This window comes from Zosterops lateralis, assembly GCF_965231275.1.
Source record: "Zosterops lateralis genome assembly, chromosome: 1".
Taxonomy (NCBI): Eukaryota; Metazoa; Chordata; class Aves; order Passeriformes; family Zosteropidae; genus Zosterops; species Zosterops lateralis.
Genome location: NC_139762.1, coordinates 33,698,336 through 33,717,322, shown reverse-complemented (window position 1 = coordinate 33,717,322; position 18,987 = coordinate 33,698,336). Strand labels below are relative to the sequence as shown.

Sequence of the window (18,987 nt, the reverse complement as noted above, 5' to 3'; positions counted from 1 at the left end):
CATCACCAAGTCTGTAGGTTAATGTGCCACTGCTGAAAGCTAAGTTTGCCAATTCCAGTGACACCTGAGTGTTTTATGAAATGGAAAACTATGTTGTGCTTTGATGAAGGCAGTGTGATCACAAAAGCTGACCAGACCTGGTAAGCTGGTAACACTTTGCAAACGCATTTATAGAAACCTGGAACTTGGTTGCACTTATGCATCTCTCCTGAGCACAAGAGCCATGTCAGAGCATTTGAGGAGTGGGAAGGACATCTAAATAGATTAAACCTTCACACTGATTCTTCTCCAGTTAGGAACTTCTTTATATGCTTTATTATGCACTGTTTAGTCACAGTATGCAAAGAAAAGAAGTGGTATATCAGGAACCAGGGACCAGCATTTGTGTCAGGCACAGTTTGGTCCTGACCATACACAAAGACACACATCTGTGAACTAGAACCACTTAAGAACAAGGGGAAGGTGCTGCCATCCTTATAATACTTTGAGTAAAAACTTCAAGTGTGCCTAAGACCCCCAGCAGGCTAGAGAGTAATTTTATAAAATCCAAAAATAAGAAAATGTAAACCTGTAGATGGTTTGCCTTGTCCCTGTTCCGTGGATCTCCTTATGGTACAAACAGAAACCATTAATAATTCCAAATGGGAGTGGTTTGGAGGGAAAGTTGGAGGGAAAGGGTTGGGATTTATCAGTGTTTCTTTACAAGGCCTTAGGCAATGTTAGATGTCTCTTTTCTGGCACAAATAATTGCAGTCTTGTCTTGGTTTCTGAGTTACTTTATATGTTATTTTCTGCTATTTTGCATATTGCCAAAACAAAGATGTTACATCTGTTTCATTTAAAATTACTAGTTCAGGCTTACAGCCAAGCACCAAACCAGTTTCAAGGAGTTAGCAGAATTAAGCAATGACTTATTCCTTTGCATTTCAAAAATGTCATTAACTTTATTACATTTACCAAGGTAAGCACTAAATAAGTTTTTACGATGGCCATTCTGAAAAATCACCTCTCAGAACAGTGTCTTCTTAAGTTATGCACTCTGTGATCAATTATTTTAAACAGTTTTGAGCTGAGTCTGAGGGCACAATAAAAGTCTTTATCTTACTTTGCACAGTAATTACTGTAATAACTGTGACACCATTGTTGTCCACACTACTTCACACTACAGGGAAGTTATAATTCAGTTTTAATAGTTTAAAACAAAGCTTTGTTATACCAATGACATGGTTGTTTGTTTTCATTTAATATGTTATATTTTAGAATGCACAAATAATTTATTTAAATAAAGGCATATACAAATATGATGAAGGAGAGAAACTCTACAGAATTCGGTACAATGACTGCATGCACTGGGGAGGACACTATGATTTGCTTCAGAGGTGTGGAGTAGGAACTTAAAACTAGGAAAAGTTTTGAAGGTGTGCTCAAAATCCCTCACCACATCGAAGGGTCTTCATACCTGCAACACATATCATGAATGAAAAAACCACATTATTAAACATATTAAAGACCCCTCTGAAAAAATTCCCCTCTGAAAATGTTAAAACTGCCTAAAACATTTGTTAATAGCAGTGATGAAAAATACATATGCATATTTGCAGCTGAAGATTGTACATGTGGCTCCAACAAAAACAGATGCATTATCAATTGCAAAAATCTATACTTTGGTACCAGAACTTGCCTGTACATCCTGCTACCCTGGTGCTGCATTTTACATGGTTGAGACCTAGCTACAAAGCTGCCTTACACCATTAAATAGCACTTAGAGAAATTAAGCTAGAAAACTATGATATGTTGAAATACAAATTTCTTAAAGATATATTTTTCACTCTAACTCAGGAGTAAGCAACTTCCAAAGAGAATTCACTGAGCCAAACAAAATCACATCATGCTGTAAGCACCTTCAAAAACCCCAAGTTCAAAGTCACCATCCTAAAGTATTATTGTGGTATTCCTCTGCTCAACATTCAAATATTTAAAATGTATTGAAAGGGGTGCTGAAGGCAGGATTTTATCCAGAAATCCTCTGCTAGCAAACAGATGTTTTGTCTACACAGGAGGAAAGTTAATAAGTAGGAGAACATGGAAAAAGATCAGGAGAAATGCATTTGCCATAATTTTTCCCATCTAAAAGCAGCACATCAAGTCTTGATTAAATATCTAATCTGCCTCCACAGATACTGGAGAGACACGGACACCTTACAGGGCAACTGAGACCCTGCCCATATTAGGAAGGAAAGCTCATTCTGGAGTTACCCATTCTTCTGATTGACTGCAGAGGCAACCTAGATAAATACTAATTTTTAAAGAGGCAGCATCAGGAGATATACATCATATTTCTGAGTTTTAAACACTCTCATCACTCCACAAGACAGATAAAATCAGAAACATGCCATGTGACACATTTCTGTCACAAGAACTTACTTGCACTCAGGTCAAGGCACATCCTTTTTTTTAATCTTTAACTTCTATTTTGTAATCAGTTTCTAAAAGAATCTCTCTAAACTTTCTTCCTATGGTCAGATATACATCCAGACTACAACATCCTTTGGGGTGTATTTTAGTCAGCAAAATGAAATGTCAAACCAGGCCTGTCAAGCTGAATACAATTAAGTTTTTTATCATTATCTCAGTGTTTAGTTACAAAGTTCAGCTCCCAAGAACTCATGAGGTATCTCTCTCTGATTCATTGAGTGCAAATTACATCTGCTCCATAACTAGCTTTTTGTGTAACTATTTCTAAAACATTTACTTAATTTAAGGTTGGAATAACAGCAGCCTGTCTTTCATTCGTTCAGCCTGGCTTGCCATCTCCAGGAGGATGGCTTGGGCAGCCGTGTTGTGTGTCCAGCTGTCTAGCCCTGTGTGCCTCTCCTAACTTCCCCCCCAGCCTTCACACCCTTGGGACAATTTCAATCAAGTCAGGGAGAGTACACTGATTTTAGAGATATTTAGCTCCCAATGTGCCGTGAAACACAGGACTGGATAGAAAGAAAATTTAATTGTGTCCTCACATGGAGGAAAAAGTTGGAGTGGGCCTCAGAATCCATACAGAGTTTTATCCTAGAAAACATATCCATAGGAAACTAGGCATCATTGTCCCCAGTACTCCCATAACTGTCAGCGATGAGTGAAAAATACCATACTCAGTTTAAAGTGCTGTTACAGGGGGTATGAAATAAAAATCTGCTTCTCATCAATTCTTGATCTTAACTGCAGACTAGTTGGTTATTTTGCTCATGAATTTTTGCTCCCTGGTGTGTTATAAATAGCATTATTGAAACAATAATAATAATCATAAAGTTTTGTGATGAAGGGGTGAAAATTACAGAGAGTATTAGACTATTAGGGAGATATATTAGAGAGTATGAGTACTAACTACCCTGTGTGTTGCCTCAAATTCAAGACAGTGGAAATTTCCCATTATGTGAGGGCTCTCCCTTGTCATTACCAAACACAAAATAGTTTAATACATTTCACTGCACTCCATGCAGTTTTTCAGATAAGCATCTGCAGAGAAAATTGCATCCCCACAGCTGTGGTTAGTCATCAAACCATCAGACAATGCTCTCCCTACACGCAGAACTGCAGGTCTCATGGGCAACCTGCCTGGGTGGCAGTAGGAATTTTGGGTCACCTTTCAGTGTCAAGATCATGTTCTAAATTCAATGCTACAGGCTATTATGTTTAAGTACTCAACTAGTCTAGTTGAGCCTCTGCAGAGCACTTGCTTGTAGACTCCCGAGAAGACAACTGCATAAAACATTTATCTCTGCAGTAGAAGTATTGCCAGCAAACTTCAGACAATCAGTAAAGGCTTAAACCGAGCTCATTCATGTTGGATTGTGAGTAAAACCATTTTCCCTCATGAGACAAAACTCCCCTTGCAACCCACCTATTCAACATACTTACTTTTCAGCTGTGTAAATTGCAGTCACTACTACAGTATCTTACATTATGGCTAAAGTGTCATTACTAACTAGATAAATACATTATGTACATTTGAAACCCCAGTGTTGTTTGAAACACCACTGTTACTTTAGCCAAGTGCAAATGGAAATATAAATGCCTTTTCTCCCTTTGTAAAATATTAGATAAAAAAAGATGTGAAATACTGTATTTTAAAGACAAGTCACCATTGTGCATTTGAGCATGAGTTAATAATATAGGTGCATATTTATCACTTATACATCTTTAGAGGAAAAAATTCAACTTGTGTGAGCAGCAAATAAGTAGCAATATGCCATCTTTGGAGCTGTAAATGTATGGAATCATCATCAGACACAGGAATACAATTCTATGTAAAAATGCCCATAATGGGGTAAGTGTTGTGGGAGTGCTTCCTTTCTTCTGAATACAATTGGTATATACAGTACCAAAGGTATGATCTGCTCCCAAAATCAGGAAATGAAGAGTTTGGACTGCATCATACCTGGTAAGGCACTTCTTGCATTCATAGATGGTGCTATCTCTTAAAAAAAAAAAAAAAAAAAAAAAAGGAATCAAAGATTTTTTGTTTTAAGGACATGATTAACCAGCTGTTGGTGGCATGTTTTCTCCCTGTGAAAAATATTTATTTATAACAAATGAGACTGTTAAATACAAATAAGCTCTTCATACATACCTGGATCTAGGAATGTTTTCTGTGCTTTCCCTCAACAAGAGGTCTGAGATCAGTGTATCTGGACTTGATCTCTTTCCGTATCTGAGGAAAAATTTTTAGAAGTTATATTTTTGTATATGTCACTTTTTACAAAGACTGAGCACAGAACCACTAGTGATTTTTTTTCAGAAAAAAAACCAAAACTGAGCAGACATAAATACCATTTAACAGCAAGAATTTTAATTTGACTTAGCTGTATGAGTAAATGTTAATTCTTATTTTATTTCCATTTCTACATTTTTCCATAATTATTTTACATTATAATATTGAGAAACTCTGAATATTTCTCAATTTGATGGCTGCTCCTGGATATTCTAGGGTCTTACACCTTACTGATGAGAGCGTGGAGAAAGAGGGAAGAAGCTGTGCATGATTTGAGTTCCAAGCACGTCGTTCTTGCCTGCAAACCCAGTTCCATCATCCCATGAACTTTCTCATTGGTTTAGATGATACTTACCTTCATCAGAAATTTTGCAAGATTTTTTAAGATAGCCAGCACATTTGGGGCTGCCCAACACAAAACAGCACATTAGTTTGCAAACAGTGAGCTGTCCCAAGGTAATCACCTTGAACTATGTGGCTATGAGAATGAAAACTTGCTCTTTCAGAGTTCTCTTTCAACTAGACAGGATATCAGGGGCTACCTTTGTCTGATATATACACAGCAGCTGGCTTTCTATTTGCCTTTTTTTTTCTAAATCCTGAATACAGTACATCACTCAACAATTAAAAGTACTGCAATTTCCATTACTTGGGAAGGAATTCGATCTCTTCCTGGGAAAACAGAAGTGGCAATGAGAAGCCTGCTTGGCAGGCATTTCATCACTACAAGAATTCATAGCCTAAGAGTGATAACTATGAGCAAATGCTCCCTTGGTTGGAAAGAATTAAGATCACAGTTTAATTTGTGTATGCAATTTCATTCTGAATCACAAAGTACATTAGCAGCTTTTGTGAATGCTGCTTGAGTGAAATTCTGATTTTATAGAAATCAAAGGTGTAGTTAAGGACTTACATTTTATCCATTTCTATCATGATGTTTCTCCAGTGGCCTCAGTGATTCCAGTGGTTTAAATTAGCAAATAAAAATTAAAACCACTAAACCTTCCCGACCTATATTTTAAAAATTCAATGGTTTTAACTGTTGATTGCACAACTTCCTTAAAAATGCAAACATATCTCACTTTTCAATCCTTTTTTTAACTCTTTGTATTTTTACATTGCTTTAATCATTTTAGTGCATCACCTGTGCTCCAGAAAGATAAAGCATCAGTTTCAGAAAGTTAAATTTCTTAATATGAGCTGACTGAAAGCAGGTATTTGAAAAGAACCAGCCAGACACAGTAAAATGCTATTACAATAGTGCAATCAGGCATGATGCTGAATCAAATACCTTACACTCCATCACCACAAAGGGATTTCTTTCTTTCTAGTTCCCTGCTCTGATTAATATGGATGTGACCTGGACTTCCACTGAGGAGGAAGCTAATTTTCTTTATGTTGAAGAAACTGATTTAACAAATCAAAACTTGCTCTAGCAGCTCACACTTGGACAAAACTCCCACTAATCTCTCAGGAAGTTTTTCTTGAATAAGAAATAGGTAGCAACCACCCAGAGTGCAGAGATCCAGTCAAATAATGAGGACCACTACATCGGGGAGATATATTTTATTTGAGTTCCTTCATCATCCTTCAGCTACTCCATGCCACTACCTGTGCTGGATGGACCCACCACCTCCTCACACAGCAAAGCTGCACACAAGGTGTTCACTGACTGCAACCAACTGGGCTGCCCAAAGGACATCCATTCTTCCTCTGTCAGTCTCCTGTCTAGCCTGCCATTGTGCCCCTGGGAAACACCCATGCTACTGACTTACTAAATAGGGGTCACAGACAGAGTCTATCTCTTTTTCCTGATGCAAATGTCTTGAGATGTCTTTGCTCCAGCTGCTTTGTGCCTTGCTCCTTGCTCTGAGATACGAGTTTATCAAAAATCATGGCTGGTTTAAAAGTTAAATGATTGCAAGGCAGGTGAAAACACCTGGTCAGTTTTTATACTCCATTTGAGACATCAAGGCCTACTTTGGGGCAGGCTAATAAGCCACAGCTCCAGTTGAAGTCAAAGAGATTTAAGGAGTAAACATACTTATTCTGAATAACGACACAGTATGTCAGGCTCAGCAAAATCTCAAAGCTTTCTATGGAAACTTGGGAGTTCAGACTCAAATCCCATCAATGTCCAAAGCTGGCAACACCGGCTGAGTCATCTCAGAAGCATCTGTGGGTCTGATTCAGAAAACTGTCAAGAAACCAAAGCAAAGGGAGATCTGCTCCCTTGCCCATTAAAGGGTGTTGACATAATTGTCCAAGTCATACACACTTTAATATACTCTCTGCCCTGCCTATAGTTCAAGCCATTTCCAGCAGGAATGGCCTGACTGCTTTGCTACAGCACAGAAGAGCCACAGATCTATGGAGAAGCTGCAAGTGACAAGGAAAGAAGATAGTTTGTTAGCAAGAGGGAGCACAGGTAGCAGCAAGTAGCAGGAGGAGGATGAGTGATTCAAGTAAAGAAGGACTCTGAATAAAGCTTCCTGAACAGTGTGGTAGAGAGGCATGAGGGAAGGACCACAGGACAGTTCAGGAAATGAAGGTGGAACTAATCCAAAGACACACAAACATCTGTAGAGCAAGAATCTGCATCTGTGCTGGACTCTCTTTTCGGTTATAAAGACCTGGAACATAAGGAACAAGGGATCTCATCAGAAACAAGGAGCCTGAAACAAGTCTCATGACCTGCACTGTACAAGCACCTGTTTACCTCAGGTAACCTCAAAGAGGTATTCAAGCTGACAGGCACTGGTGTCTAAAGCTGAGAGGTATCTGAAAAAGAATTTCAAAAGAGAGAGAGAGCAAACAGACAGACGGACAAGGTCTAAATGCAAGAAGAGAAGGATGGTCTGGACAGAAGAAGCTCCTGGAGCTCAGGTGAAGACCCTGTGGGTCACTGAAGTTCAGAGAGAAATGGCACTCAAAGACTTGAGTCAGGTCAGAAGCACAAGGCAGAAAGATGAGCCAGGATGGGGAGGGGTGTTGGGGGGTGCTGCTATTCATAATCACAAAAACATCAAGCAAGGCAGGGCAGATGAACCTGAAGAAAAAAAACACGTCAATCTCCTCATCTCCTCCTTTGCCAACATGTTCTTACTGCTTCCTCACCAGCTACAGGCACCAGGGTGGGTGAGATGCTGAGCACAGCTTGCTCACCCACAGAAGAAGCAGGGTGAGCCCCTGGATCACATCTTCCCCCTGTCACAGGGCTCCCAAGCAGTATCATGCACAAAAATCAGAGATAAATATCTGTAAGAAGAGAGAAAACTTTGAGCACATCTGCTGAAATAGACCAATCATCCTTAGACCGGTCCAAAACGCTTCAAAAGTTATCGATTCATTTTGCAAGTGACTGCAGCACTGCCAGGACAGGAAACCTCCAGGAGCTCAGTTAAGCTTTCCAAATGGAGGTGGCAATTGCTTTATTTCTGGACTGTTAATTCACCACAGTGAAAACAGCACACCTTTTTGGTTTTTTAGTTAACCTGTGCAGTCAACTTTTAAATGTGTATCACAAAGTTGTCATTGTAGTGCTTTTCTCGGCTAACTTTCTTGTACTTCCAGGTCAACTCTGTTCCTTTAAATACAAGGGTAGGTAGGAAATATGAGGAAAATCTAAAGAACAAAATTTAAATTTTATCCATCAGAAACAGTAACTATTTTAGTTCATTTCAGACCCCAAATTCACGCTAAAGAATAAAACTTGTTTCAGTGTCTGAGTTGTGTACTTACAACTCATAAAATCTGGATAAAAGCTACACAGTCAAAATTAAAGCAAGCACATACCAGAAGTGAAGGCTGAACAGAGAAAGGGTGGGGGTCTCTGGGATGGGTTTGGATTTGGGATTTTTTGTTTTTAAGTATGGCTTGGCTTTGGACAGGAGCCACATTTGAAATGGGAGAGGAAAGAAAGAAAAGAAGGGATGAGACACCAGCCTGGAGATCCTACTGCATGCAAGAGAAAACAGCAGCAGAGGCAGAATTTGAGGATTGGATTATTTTAGACAGAAGGTTATTTGAGCACAGACTGCCACACAGAAGCATGCCTCACACATGAACCAGCTGTGAATATTGCTTTAAAAGTTCAGGACTGAAGAACTGTATTTCTATCAGCCCCTTCATCTGTCTTGTGCTCTTAGTGCTCTGGCAGACAATGTTATGGGCTTGCTGGGAAAGCTCTGTTACATGATAGCCACTCTTCTAATTTAATTCTTCAGACTTCTAGGGGGACAAATGAAAGCCTAATTTTAGACCTCTCATCTGGTTGGGATAGTAAACAAATAGATAAATATGTCAAAGCTCTTCTGGGTCACACACTGTTGTGGGATCTCTGCAGAAACTTCTATGAATCACACAGCCTAACTGGACAATTTTTTTTTTATCAAAGAAAAGGATTATTTATAATAACTTTCCCTTTTTTTTTCAGACTGAGCCTTTTCCTGTACTTTAACAAGCACAGTCAAGCCAGAAAGCCAGTTTAGGGCCACGTAGGCTTGGGTTCACACTTCTTCAGATTGAGCTTGAGTTCTCTTTAGGGAGAGAGGTTTTTGTTAGAACTAGCAGGATTTTTGGCACTCAGAGGTGCATGAAGTAGCCTAAAAACCACAAAGCATCTGGACTACTACATCTCCACAGTGGGTACTTTTTCTCACCAAAATCTTCACTGGACTCAGTGGTAGCAACAGAAGTGGGAAACTGCTCCTAGTGCCCTGTCCAGCTCTCGGCAGCTCCCACGTTAGTTATCTTTCCCTTTTTGGGGGCTCTCCCGGTGCACGCTGCCCTGGTGATGCTCCTGCCCGCCAGCCTGTCTGCACCACAGCAGGAAGAGGCCGAGAGAGCAGAGGCAGCACTGACACCCCTGCCCCTTCTGCCAACTTGGGCGCTGGAAATTCAGCTCCGGACCCGCCGGCAACTCAGGGTTTCACGGGCATCACTCTCTAAACGAAACCTGTGCACCACGTCTTTCTCCGTGTCCTTAGGGAAAGCAACGAGAGACACCCAGTGTGAGGGGGCAGCCCACCTCCCTCCCCTGAGCCTCGCCAAGGGAAAAGTCAGCCCGGGGAGCGGGAAAGGGAGATGTCTGCCTATATCCGTCCCGCTGTGCCTACCTCTGCCTGGTGATGAGGTTGATGTAGTGCCTCAGCGCCGAGTAGTATCTGGCCATGTCCTCTGCGGGGGCGTCCTCGCCGGGGCTGTCCGGTTTGGAGGGGTACGCCTCTGCCAGCGTCCCCAGGCAGACCAGCAGCGACAGGGCGAAAGTCAGCACCGACACCCACAGCCTCACGGTGCCCTGCATCTGCACGGCGGGGCGGGATGGACGAGAGCTGCCGTCAGCACCTGCCCCGACGGCGGGAGCAGCGCGGCCGCCCCAGTGCAGCCCCTGAGCGGCCCGGACAGCCCCGCGTCCCCGTCCCCATCCCCATCCCTGTCCCCATTCCCATCGCTGTCCCTGTCCCCGTCCCCGTCCCGGTCCCGCCCGTCGGGCACTCACGGCGGCGGCAGCAGCGGAGCGCTCTGGGCTGGCTCGGCGCTCTGCCCGTGCGTCGGGGCTCCCGAGTGCGGGCTCCGCGCCTCGCCCGGCTGCTTTAAGGCTTCCCCGGCACGCAGGAGGGGCCTCGGGCGATCACGCCTCGCCGGCTCCGGTCCCCCCCGCCCCGCTCCGCCTGCCCCTGCCCCTGCCCCTGCCCCGGGCGGGGCCGGGCGCTCCGAGCGGGCGGGCACTGCCCAGCCCCGCACCGCCCCCGCCGCCCCGGGAACCCCCCCCCCGGGATGTGCTCTCGGGATGTGCGCCCTTCCCCGAGTGTCCCGGACAGCCCGTGGGAGCCTGGCTGCCGTGGAGCCGCCGAGCTGCCGGTGCCCGAGGTCCTGGGGAAAGGGAGCTCTGGGGCGAGCCCGCCCCGCACCTGCGGCACTGGAGGGGCCCCAGGCTGGAGCCTTGTAACAGTGCTGCTGCTGCCGGACAGAAAGCCGGGAGAGCAGGACGGTTTGGGACAACCAAAAGTACCAAATCAGTGCCAAGGGCTCAGACATCACACCCAGTACATTGGTAAATTAGAGACACACACAATGGTTTATGTTGGAAGAGACCATAAAGACCAGATAGTTCCAAACCCTTGGCCCATGGACAGCGACACCTTCCACTAAACCAAATTGCTCAGAGACCAATCCAGCTTGGTTTTGGGCACTTCCAAGGCATTCACGAGAAATCTTGAGGCTTAACTTCCTAGGGGACTAGCAGGAGAGCTGCTATACCACCTCCCTTCGTGCCTAGTCTGCCCTTCTGTTCTGGGCTACCTTCTGAGTATCTGTTCTAAAGTAGCTTTATTCTGCTTCATTTCTGTGCCTGAGCCACATGTCACAGAAAACAGCTCACCAATGCCATGGGATCACAACAGCCTTTCCTGTAGCTGTCCTGACCCAGGGGAACCACTCCTGAATCTGGGACAGAGAGCTTGTCCTAGCAGCATAGGACTACTGATTCAGCTAAGATGTCAGACTTACATGTCTCCTGAAACTTGTCCAGGTCTGAGTCGCTGGGGAGAGATGGGCACCTTGAGAGTGATCTGAGCCCTCATACGAAAGAGGTCTGAGATAAAGTAGACTGGGGATCTTCTGGTAACACACCTTTCTCCATTGATGATGAACAGGGAACAGCCTGGCTGACTGGGCTAGGCTAGAAACCTGACTACCAGAGTGCCTGGAGTTGGGTGAGATGAATTCACTTCAAACAAAGCTTCAGAATTTGTCAAAGCATTTGGTAGATTTGGAAAGTATCCTTACATATTAGTAAAAGAGGGTTAATTCTTTAGAAACAGATAATTTGATTAGCGTCTTGATGACCAATAACTAATTCCAGTTGGAATGACAAATCACGACTCTCATCATATCTTACTTTTACTTTAATTTGACGGCAAAATAACAGGTACCCAAGTAAGAACATTTGATATACTGACAAAAAGCTTCAGGACATATTCTAAAACTATGTCATTTATATACTACTGTTATTAATTTCTGTAGTTATTATCGTATGCAGTTATTGGTTTAATAATAATCCAGCAGATTCTGAAAAACGATATTCAGTTTGCAAAAGCAAAGCCAGGAATTGTTTTCATCACTCCAGAAACAGAATCCCAATATTATCTAAGAAAAAAAACCAAACTAGCAAATAAATGGCTCTTGTGCTGTGCTGCTAAGCTCATGAGACTGTGTCCATTTCAATCCATGAAAAGAAAATTCCAGAAAGCTTAATGTCAAGAAATCTTCATGACTCCACAGTGCACTGGCCACAGACCTAACAGCCAGACTACAGGCTGCCTTCCATCACACACTGAGTGAAGAATTTTAATGTGTGTGAATAATCTTCTATGCCACAGCCAGCAGCTCTAGCTCCTAATTTCTGCAGATCTGTGCACAGGGTGACATCACATCTTACAAAGTGGCCTCACTGCATCCCCACGCTCTCTGCCCTCCCACCAGCACACTCCTGCACATTCAGTGTTCACATTGTCCTCACGTCAGCTCAACAGATGCAGCTGATGTGACAGCCAGATGCCTGTGATACTGCAAATGCTCTGAAGAGCAGCTGTGCTTTGGCTCCATCACTTTTCCTTTGCTATGCTGAATCCAATAAGATGCCTAAACCAAAGCTTGTATTGATCCAGTTTATCAGCTTTTATGGGGTGTGGGGGACAGCTGGTGACAGCACTGGAGACTGAAGCATCTGAGAAGGTGTGTCACACCAGCTCAGCTCTCACCAGTTTCTGCATGATTCTGGCACAACCATCTCCCACCAGTTCACAGAACTGGAGGTGGCTCTCTAGTTCCAGACCATTAAACTCTTTCACCACTTATAACTGAGGTTACTTCTCTCCCACTCTTTCCACACTATCAGTCTTCGAGGCAGTCCAAAGAGGAAAAAGCCAACAGACTAGCAGCAGAGCAAGATAAATATGAAGTCTGGAATCTGCACAATTACTTGGGCTATAAGGAGGCAACGACATTCCCCCATCACCACATTCCTTGGTGTGTGTGTCTGTATTCCCTGGAGCAGCACTGTCACACTGCCACATCTTGGCATAGATCACCACCCAGGCAGTCAGCTGTTGACATCTCCAGAAACCCTGGACAAATCCCTTCTCTTTTTCTAGTGATGAGGTACAATGAGTAAGCTCCACTCTCACAGGAAATCATTACGGACACTTGCTAAATCCTACAAAATTCTGGGTCTGGAGCAGCAGCTACCCAAAAAGACAAGGTGCAGGCCACACTAACAGTCAGTTTGCTTCACAACATGAGTGAGGAAAGCTCTGTAATGCAAGAGAAGGAATCAATTTTGCCTCCCATATGAGACAGCAGTTCCTGCAACTGCAGGCTGTTCAGCAAGATCTGGGAAGAAATTTTTTTCCCTGGAGCACCATGACCCCATCACCTTATTTGTTGTGTTTTCCCTTTGGATAAAGTAGTGCCTCTCAGTTTGTGCTGGATTCCGATCCTGAGTGGCCTCAAGGTTTATGAGATAATAAACTTTACCAGTCCCACTGCACTTCCAGAAGAACATTTATTTCCATACAGTTTCAGCATTTAATATGGGAAGTCCAGAACACTGAACCACAATTTTGAATACCCTGCTTTCCACAATGTCTATTTCTGTAAGAGTATTGAGGCACTGCTCAGCTCCAGATATGTGCCTATGCCCCATTTCATCATTTAGGAAAAGCACATACCTTTTATCTTTCTTGAATTTGGAAACTTTTATATTTGGAACCATCCTGTTCCAAGAAATTCTTCTCTTCTGTTTTGAAATACTACGAACCCATACAGGGTCATCCAGTTTCTACCCTAATGTATGTATTAACCTTAAATAAAAGATAAAACATACTTTGGATAACATACTCATCAGTATAATCTCAATGCAAAAAACACTGGCATTTTTATATTAATTAAATAAACCCTATGCCTTAAGTTACAGACATATATATGCTCTGGCATACCAGGGGGACCAAGTGTCCCTGCATCTCAATGATCTTAATAGGTGTTTTACAACTGGCTTCCTGATTCAAGGTCCCCTGCACCTTTGATTTTACCTGTTGATGATTCCTCTGCCTGGATACTTGCCCAGTGTTGCTGTCCTTGCACAAAGCAGGTAGGCATTTGTGTTCTGGGAAATGGCAGAGCTGCACTTTCCACTTTCCACAAGCAGCTTTAAGATGGGCGAAAAAAATGAACGAGGAGGTGGGAAGGGTCTTTAGAAAGAAATGAGAAGGACTCAGAAAAGCTGGTGGAGGAAGACAGCAAGAACCAAATGGAATTGAAGAACGCAGCCTGGGAGAGAGAAGAGAAAGACTCAGGCATAGCTCAGGTATAGCAGCACTTAGGTTTCTCTTTGCCAGATATTATGGGCTTGTAGAGTGCATCTCCTAGTTAACACCCTAGCTAATGAATCAAGAGCTATTTAACTACATACAGAGGGAAATGGGTGCTTCAGAGCTCTGAGCAGGTATCAGTGCCAGATACTGAACTGATAAGGAAAAAAAAGTGAAAAGGAACATGACAGTTAAATTTTGTCTCCATTTTAATGTCATGACACTTAAAGATTCAATAGACAGCAATTTGTTGTACGATTTTCAGACTACACTAAGAATGGAAAGACTTCCAAGATAGCAACATATTAAAAGGTAATATTTTTCTACAAGCAGCATAAACGTGAAAGAAAATTCAAGTCATTTATTAATGGCAATACGCTCAGTTGCACTAAACAGGGGCATGATATTTACCTCAATTAAAACAAAATTTAGTGTGCTTCACTTTAGATAGAGCATTATTTATCACATGCATTCTGTAGCAGGCATGGAACTAAAGCTGTTCATTATTACAAATATGCATAATGTCATTTTTTCACTGTAACAAAGTAAGGCCATGTGCATCAGTGATACTAAACTACCATTTCGTAATATCTCATTAATACTCCCTGTTTCATATAGGGGAACAAGATCAATCTCCTAGTAGGGAGAAAGTGTTAAAAACTGGAGCCCCAGAAAGAAAATATTTATGTGATACTAGAGACATGGTAACATCAGATTTTATCAGCGGAGGTTGCCTGTGCTCTTGCAATTAAAATATCTCACTAAAGGTTTCCATAGCTGAGCAAACCTTCCAGAAACACTGAATCTTTAGGACTGGAAGTTCAGTCAGATAAGCGGTGCATAATTATTCAGTAGTCACATGAATTTATCTGAACCTATTTGGACAGGAAATGGGGTTGTTAATCTCACAAAATTAGGCTCTCACAAACCTTACAGTATTGCTGATCTCAGTCTTCTTAGCAATACTTTTAGAAAAGCTTCTCATTGTGCTTTTTATACATCACACCAGGGACCACATTGTCGGATCCTAAGTGCCCCTTTCTGGAGTTTTATTCACCTCTGCCTGTACCTACCAGTCAGAGTTGAACAGAATACCCTCTAATACTAAAGCAACCCCCCTTCCTGTCTGCTCAGCAGTAGTACTACTTTCAAGAGGCATCCTTGCAAGTCCAGCAAGCATTGAGCAGACTTTTAATACTCCACAAAATAGTACTAAGCCTGGGTAAGTACAAACAACATGAAAATATAAGAGAAATGAAAAAGTTATTGTATCAAACCAATGGCACATTTATCCTTCCCTCAATGAGGTATAAAAGCTGATTTCTAGAACTGTCAGAACAGGAAAAGCATTTAATGTTATTTCCCCAGTAAACTTTTCCCAACTTCTACAAAACTGGTTTAGGAACATCCTAACCAGCAATTGAGGTTTTGTATCTTAGAGCAAACTATGAAAATCAGCAGTGTCCTTCTGCAGTCCCACAGCATTCCTGCTGTGGACTACAGGGCAGGAATGAAATCATCAACTGGCTCCATCTGCCACTCTGGGGTGACTCCCTGTGCCTCTGTGTCACTTTTACTGCAGCACCAGGAGAGCCCAACACTGATCCCAGGGATATAGGTGTCAGGACAAGGGCTTAATCGTTTTAAAGTGCAAGAGGGTAGGTTTATATTAGATATTGTGAAGAAATCCTTCACTCTGAGGGTGATGAGGCACTGGTATAGATTATCCAGAGAAGCTGAAGATCCCCCATCCCTGGAAGTGTTCAAGGTCCACTTGGAAGTTCATGGTCCATGAGCAACCTGGACTAGTGCAAGGTGCCCCTGCCTGTGGCAGAGGGGTGGAACTAGGTGATCTTTAAGACCCCTTCCAACACAAACCAATCTGTGCCTGTGATTCACACACTGAGGCAGGGAGTGCCTTCAGATGCTATGGTGATGTGACACCACAGGCACCAAGCTGCCACACTGAGCCACTGACTGGCCTGTCTGTGTGACACCTCCTGCCCTCCAGCAGAGAAGGGCAGGGACAAGCAGCTCTCCTTGGCTTAAACTTCTCCTGGTGATGCACAAGTGGCTCCTGTACAAGTACCTGACTGTCAGCTGCAGACCCAAGAGGTAAAACAAATAAATTCTTTGCCATTTAAAGCAATGTTTTTATAGCTTTACAGCAAAAGCCCTGGAAGCATTTGACTCACAATCACAGTAATATATGACTGGAAATCAGAAAAATAAAGCCTGGTGGAATCTCATAATGAAAGTTGTTGTTTTTCTTTTCCAGAAAACACAGCCAAAGAGACTTATAAAATCCTGCAACAAGGTCAGAGGGGTATAAGGAATTGTCCTGAGGACATGTGGTGCAGTGCACAGTTTTGACAGTAACACAGTGATACTCAAATAAGCAACAAAACCAAACCAAACCCAATATTTGCAACTGTAATGACATTTGTTTTCCTATGCCTTCTTTCCTTTTCCATTCCCTCAGGACTACAAAAAACCCCTGACAGAATAGTAGGATGGAGATCCGAATGCTACCTCTGGCAACACATCTACTGCTGAGAGCAAAGTCAGTATGCAACAGCTTACAAGAAGGTAGTCATTTAAAGCAAATGAATTAAGCATCTAAAGTGAAATAAACAAATTCTCCACGCTGAAAGAAAGTGATTTTTCATGTGCGCAAGATGAGGAACTTGGCAAAGTTATCATGACTTAAAGACAGCCAGAATTACTGGAATTAATCATTCTCTGCTTCAATATATGTCTTGACTTCAATTCTGTTAAAGATGGAAATAGGAGGAAAAGGGAGAGAAATCCAGACAGGCTATACTGTAAGATTGTGCTGAATGACTCTGCCTGAAACTGAAGCAACAAAGACTTGCCTGAAACATAAGAGATATCAGAGGCTGATGAGATTGTGCCAAGGACTGAAGAATCCAATCACATACACACAGAGAACTGTCACTCTTCTTACCTGCAGGGAGTAAATCGGAGAGGCAGATACAAGAAAGACATCTTTCAGAAACAAAGGCTTCTGAAAAAACCTGCTATGTGTGTTCATTTGCAGAATATTACCACATACTGATATGTGTACAGAAGGGAATTCATCTACATCCTAGGCACTGGAGCTGAAAAACATCCGTCTGCTTAAAATGCGGATATTATACTCAAAACCCTCTATCTTCTCTCCTAGCAAATTCACAGTCCATGCACAGTCAGAATTACTTTTGCTTCCTGTCCTGCAACATTAACACAGCTGAGAGTTAACTTTCTCCTGTAGAGTTTCATAATTTTGTACGTGTTGAATGCTTTATTTCTTGTCATGGTGTGCAGCACAGGAAACCCTAAGTGCCAAAGTTGCAGCATTTTTTGAAAGCAGATCTAAGCCTGGAGGAAGGGTGATAGGTTGTTTAATTTCAGGGTAATACAGGATGGGATTTCCCTCTGCTAGCTTTGGTTATCCAGAAGCAAAGTAGGCTCTTGGTTGAAGGACTGGTTCAGACACTGCTAATGATCAAATCAAAACGATAGGAGGCTGGAGAGCAATTCATCTAAGATAGAGGTCTGCCATAACTGGGAATCCTCCAGGAGATCCTACTATCTCAATGCCATCTTAAAATACAGCAGTCATTATTTTATTAAAATTAGCAGTGATATTATTTATGCAAATAGAAGACATTGAGGTGTGATATGGTGCTGCTGGGCTATCTGTGGTCTCACCTGTTAATTGTTGCCTGCTGAGAGATTGAGTAAGAAAATATGGAGTCACCCACTCTGTAATCATCAGGATTATATTTGAGTTTAATATCTTGCGGAAATGTCTTTCTTTCTACATTCTCCCATGAGAGAAGGAACAGACTGAAAGACTTTTGGCTCCCTTTAAGCAATATGCTAACCTCCACCCAAAGCAGGAAAAGACAAAGGCGAGCTGTTATGCTCAAATGAGAACCAAATTTTGGGAAGCATCAGAGTGGGTCGGATGAAGGGACCAGCTGTAGGCTGGAAGGCAAAGGACAGGGCTCTGCAGGGAGCTGGGGAAATGGTCTACAGAGAAGAGAGCAGATCAGGTGTTCACTCTGCTCGGATTTTCCAAAGTTTCAAGCAAAGCTTAATGGGAGAATATATTGGTACAGCTTTTAGCCTTTGCTCTGCAAAATGCATCTGACAAAGCACAGACTTCTACACAGGGTGCCCATCCTTTGAATCCTGAATGGTTTGGATGTGAGATAGCACTGTTGTTGTTTATACAGGTTTGATCCTTTCTTTCCCATTTGTTGCCCATGTAGGTTTTTAGCAGTTGATGTGATTAAGCTGTCATCTGCCAGCACTCTACACAGGTCTCCCCAAAAATTTTGTGGCCTTCTACTAATGGAAGACTGTCACCTCAATGCTAAAGAGTCAGCAATCTTTCACAACCAGCATATTGGCACAAAACTCATCATTTGTACACAAAGTATCAAATAAATATAATCAAAAAACAGTGCAGAAAAGTGTACTTCATTTAGGAGGGGGAGAAACATCCATTATACCCACAAATCTGATTTTCCTAAGGTTCCCATACCTTAGGAATACCACAGTATTTTTCTGCAACTATATATTTTAAATCAGTCGTACATCTGTTTCTGGTTGCCAAAGAACTTGCCAAATCTGTGATCATTTGCAAACATCATTGTGTTCAAATGGAACAACAAAGCATTGTTCTCAAGAAACAAAATCTCAACTGCATAGTCCAATTAATTTATTTCTTTCACAGAAGACTTGATAGAGTTTTGTAGTCAGATGAAATTTCTCCATTTATATTTGTGATATGGTCACAAAATTCATTGCAAAGATTTTCTGGCATTTGCTTGGATACCT

At 42.3% G+C, this 18,987-nt stretch overlaps 1 protein-coding gene across 1 annotated transcript; it reads right to left on the bottom strand.

Moving 5' to 3' along the window:
* Window positions 1–825: 825 nt before the first annotated feature.
* NPY (neuropeptide Y) lies at window positions 826–10,328 on the bottom strand. Its single transcript, XM_083875990.1, has 4 exons — window positions 10,266–10,328; window positions 9,883–10,070; window positions 4,625–4,705; window positions 826–1,459 (listed from the first exon to the last, which is right to left on the bottom strand). The coding sequence occupies exons 2-4, from the start codon at window positions 10,068–10,070 to the stop codon at window positions 1,435–1,437; spliced, it is 294 nt and encodes a 97-aa protein (XP_083732116.1). The 5' UTR covers window positions 10,266–10,328; the 3' UTR covers window positions 826–1,434.
* Between the last annotated feature and the right edge of the window lie 8,659 nt (window positions 10,329–18,987).

Coding starts and splice junctions, on each gene's coding strand:
- NPY (XM_083875990.1), bottom strand. CDS start 10,070: ATGCAGGGCACCGTGAGGCTGTGGGTGTCGGTGCTGACTTTCGCCCTG. Junction 4,706..9,882: donor AACCTCATCACCAGGCAGAG/GTAGGCACAGCG, acceptor ATTTTTCCTCAG/ATACGGAAAGAGATCAAGTC. Junction 1,460..4,624: donor GAAAACATTCCTAGATCCAG/GTATGTATGAAG, acceptor TATGTGTTGCAG/GTATGAAGACCCTTCGATGT.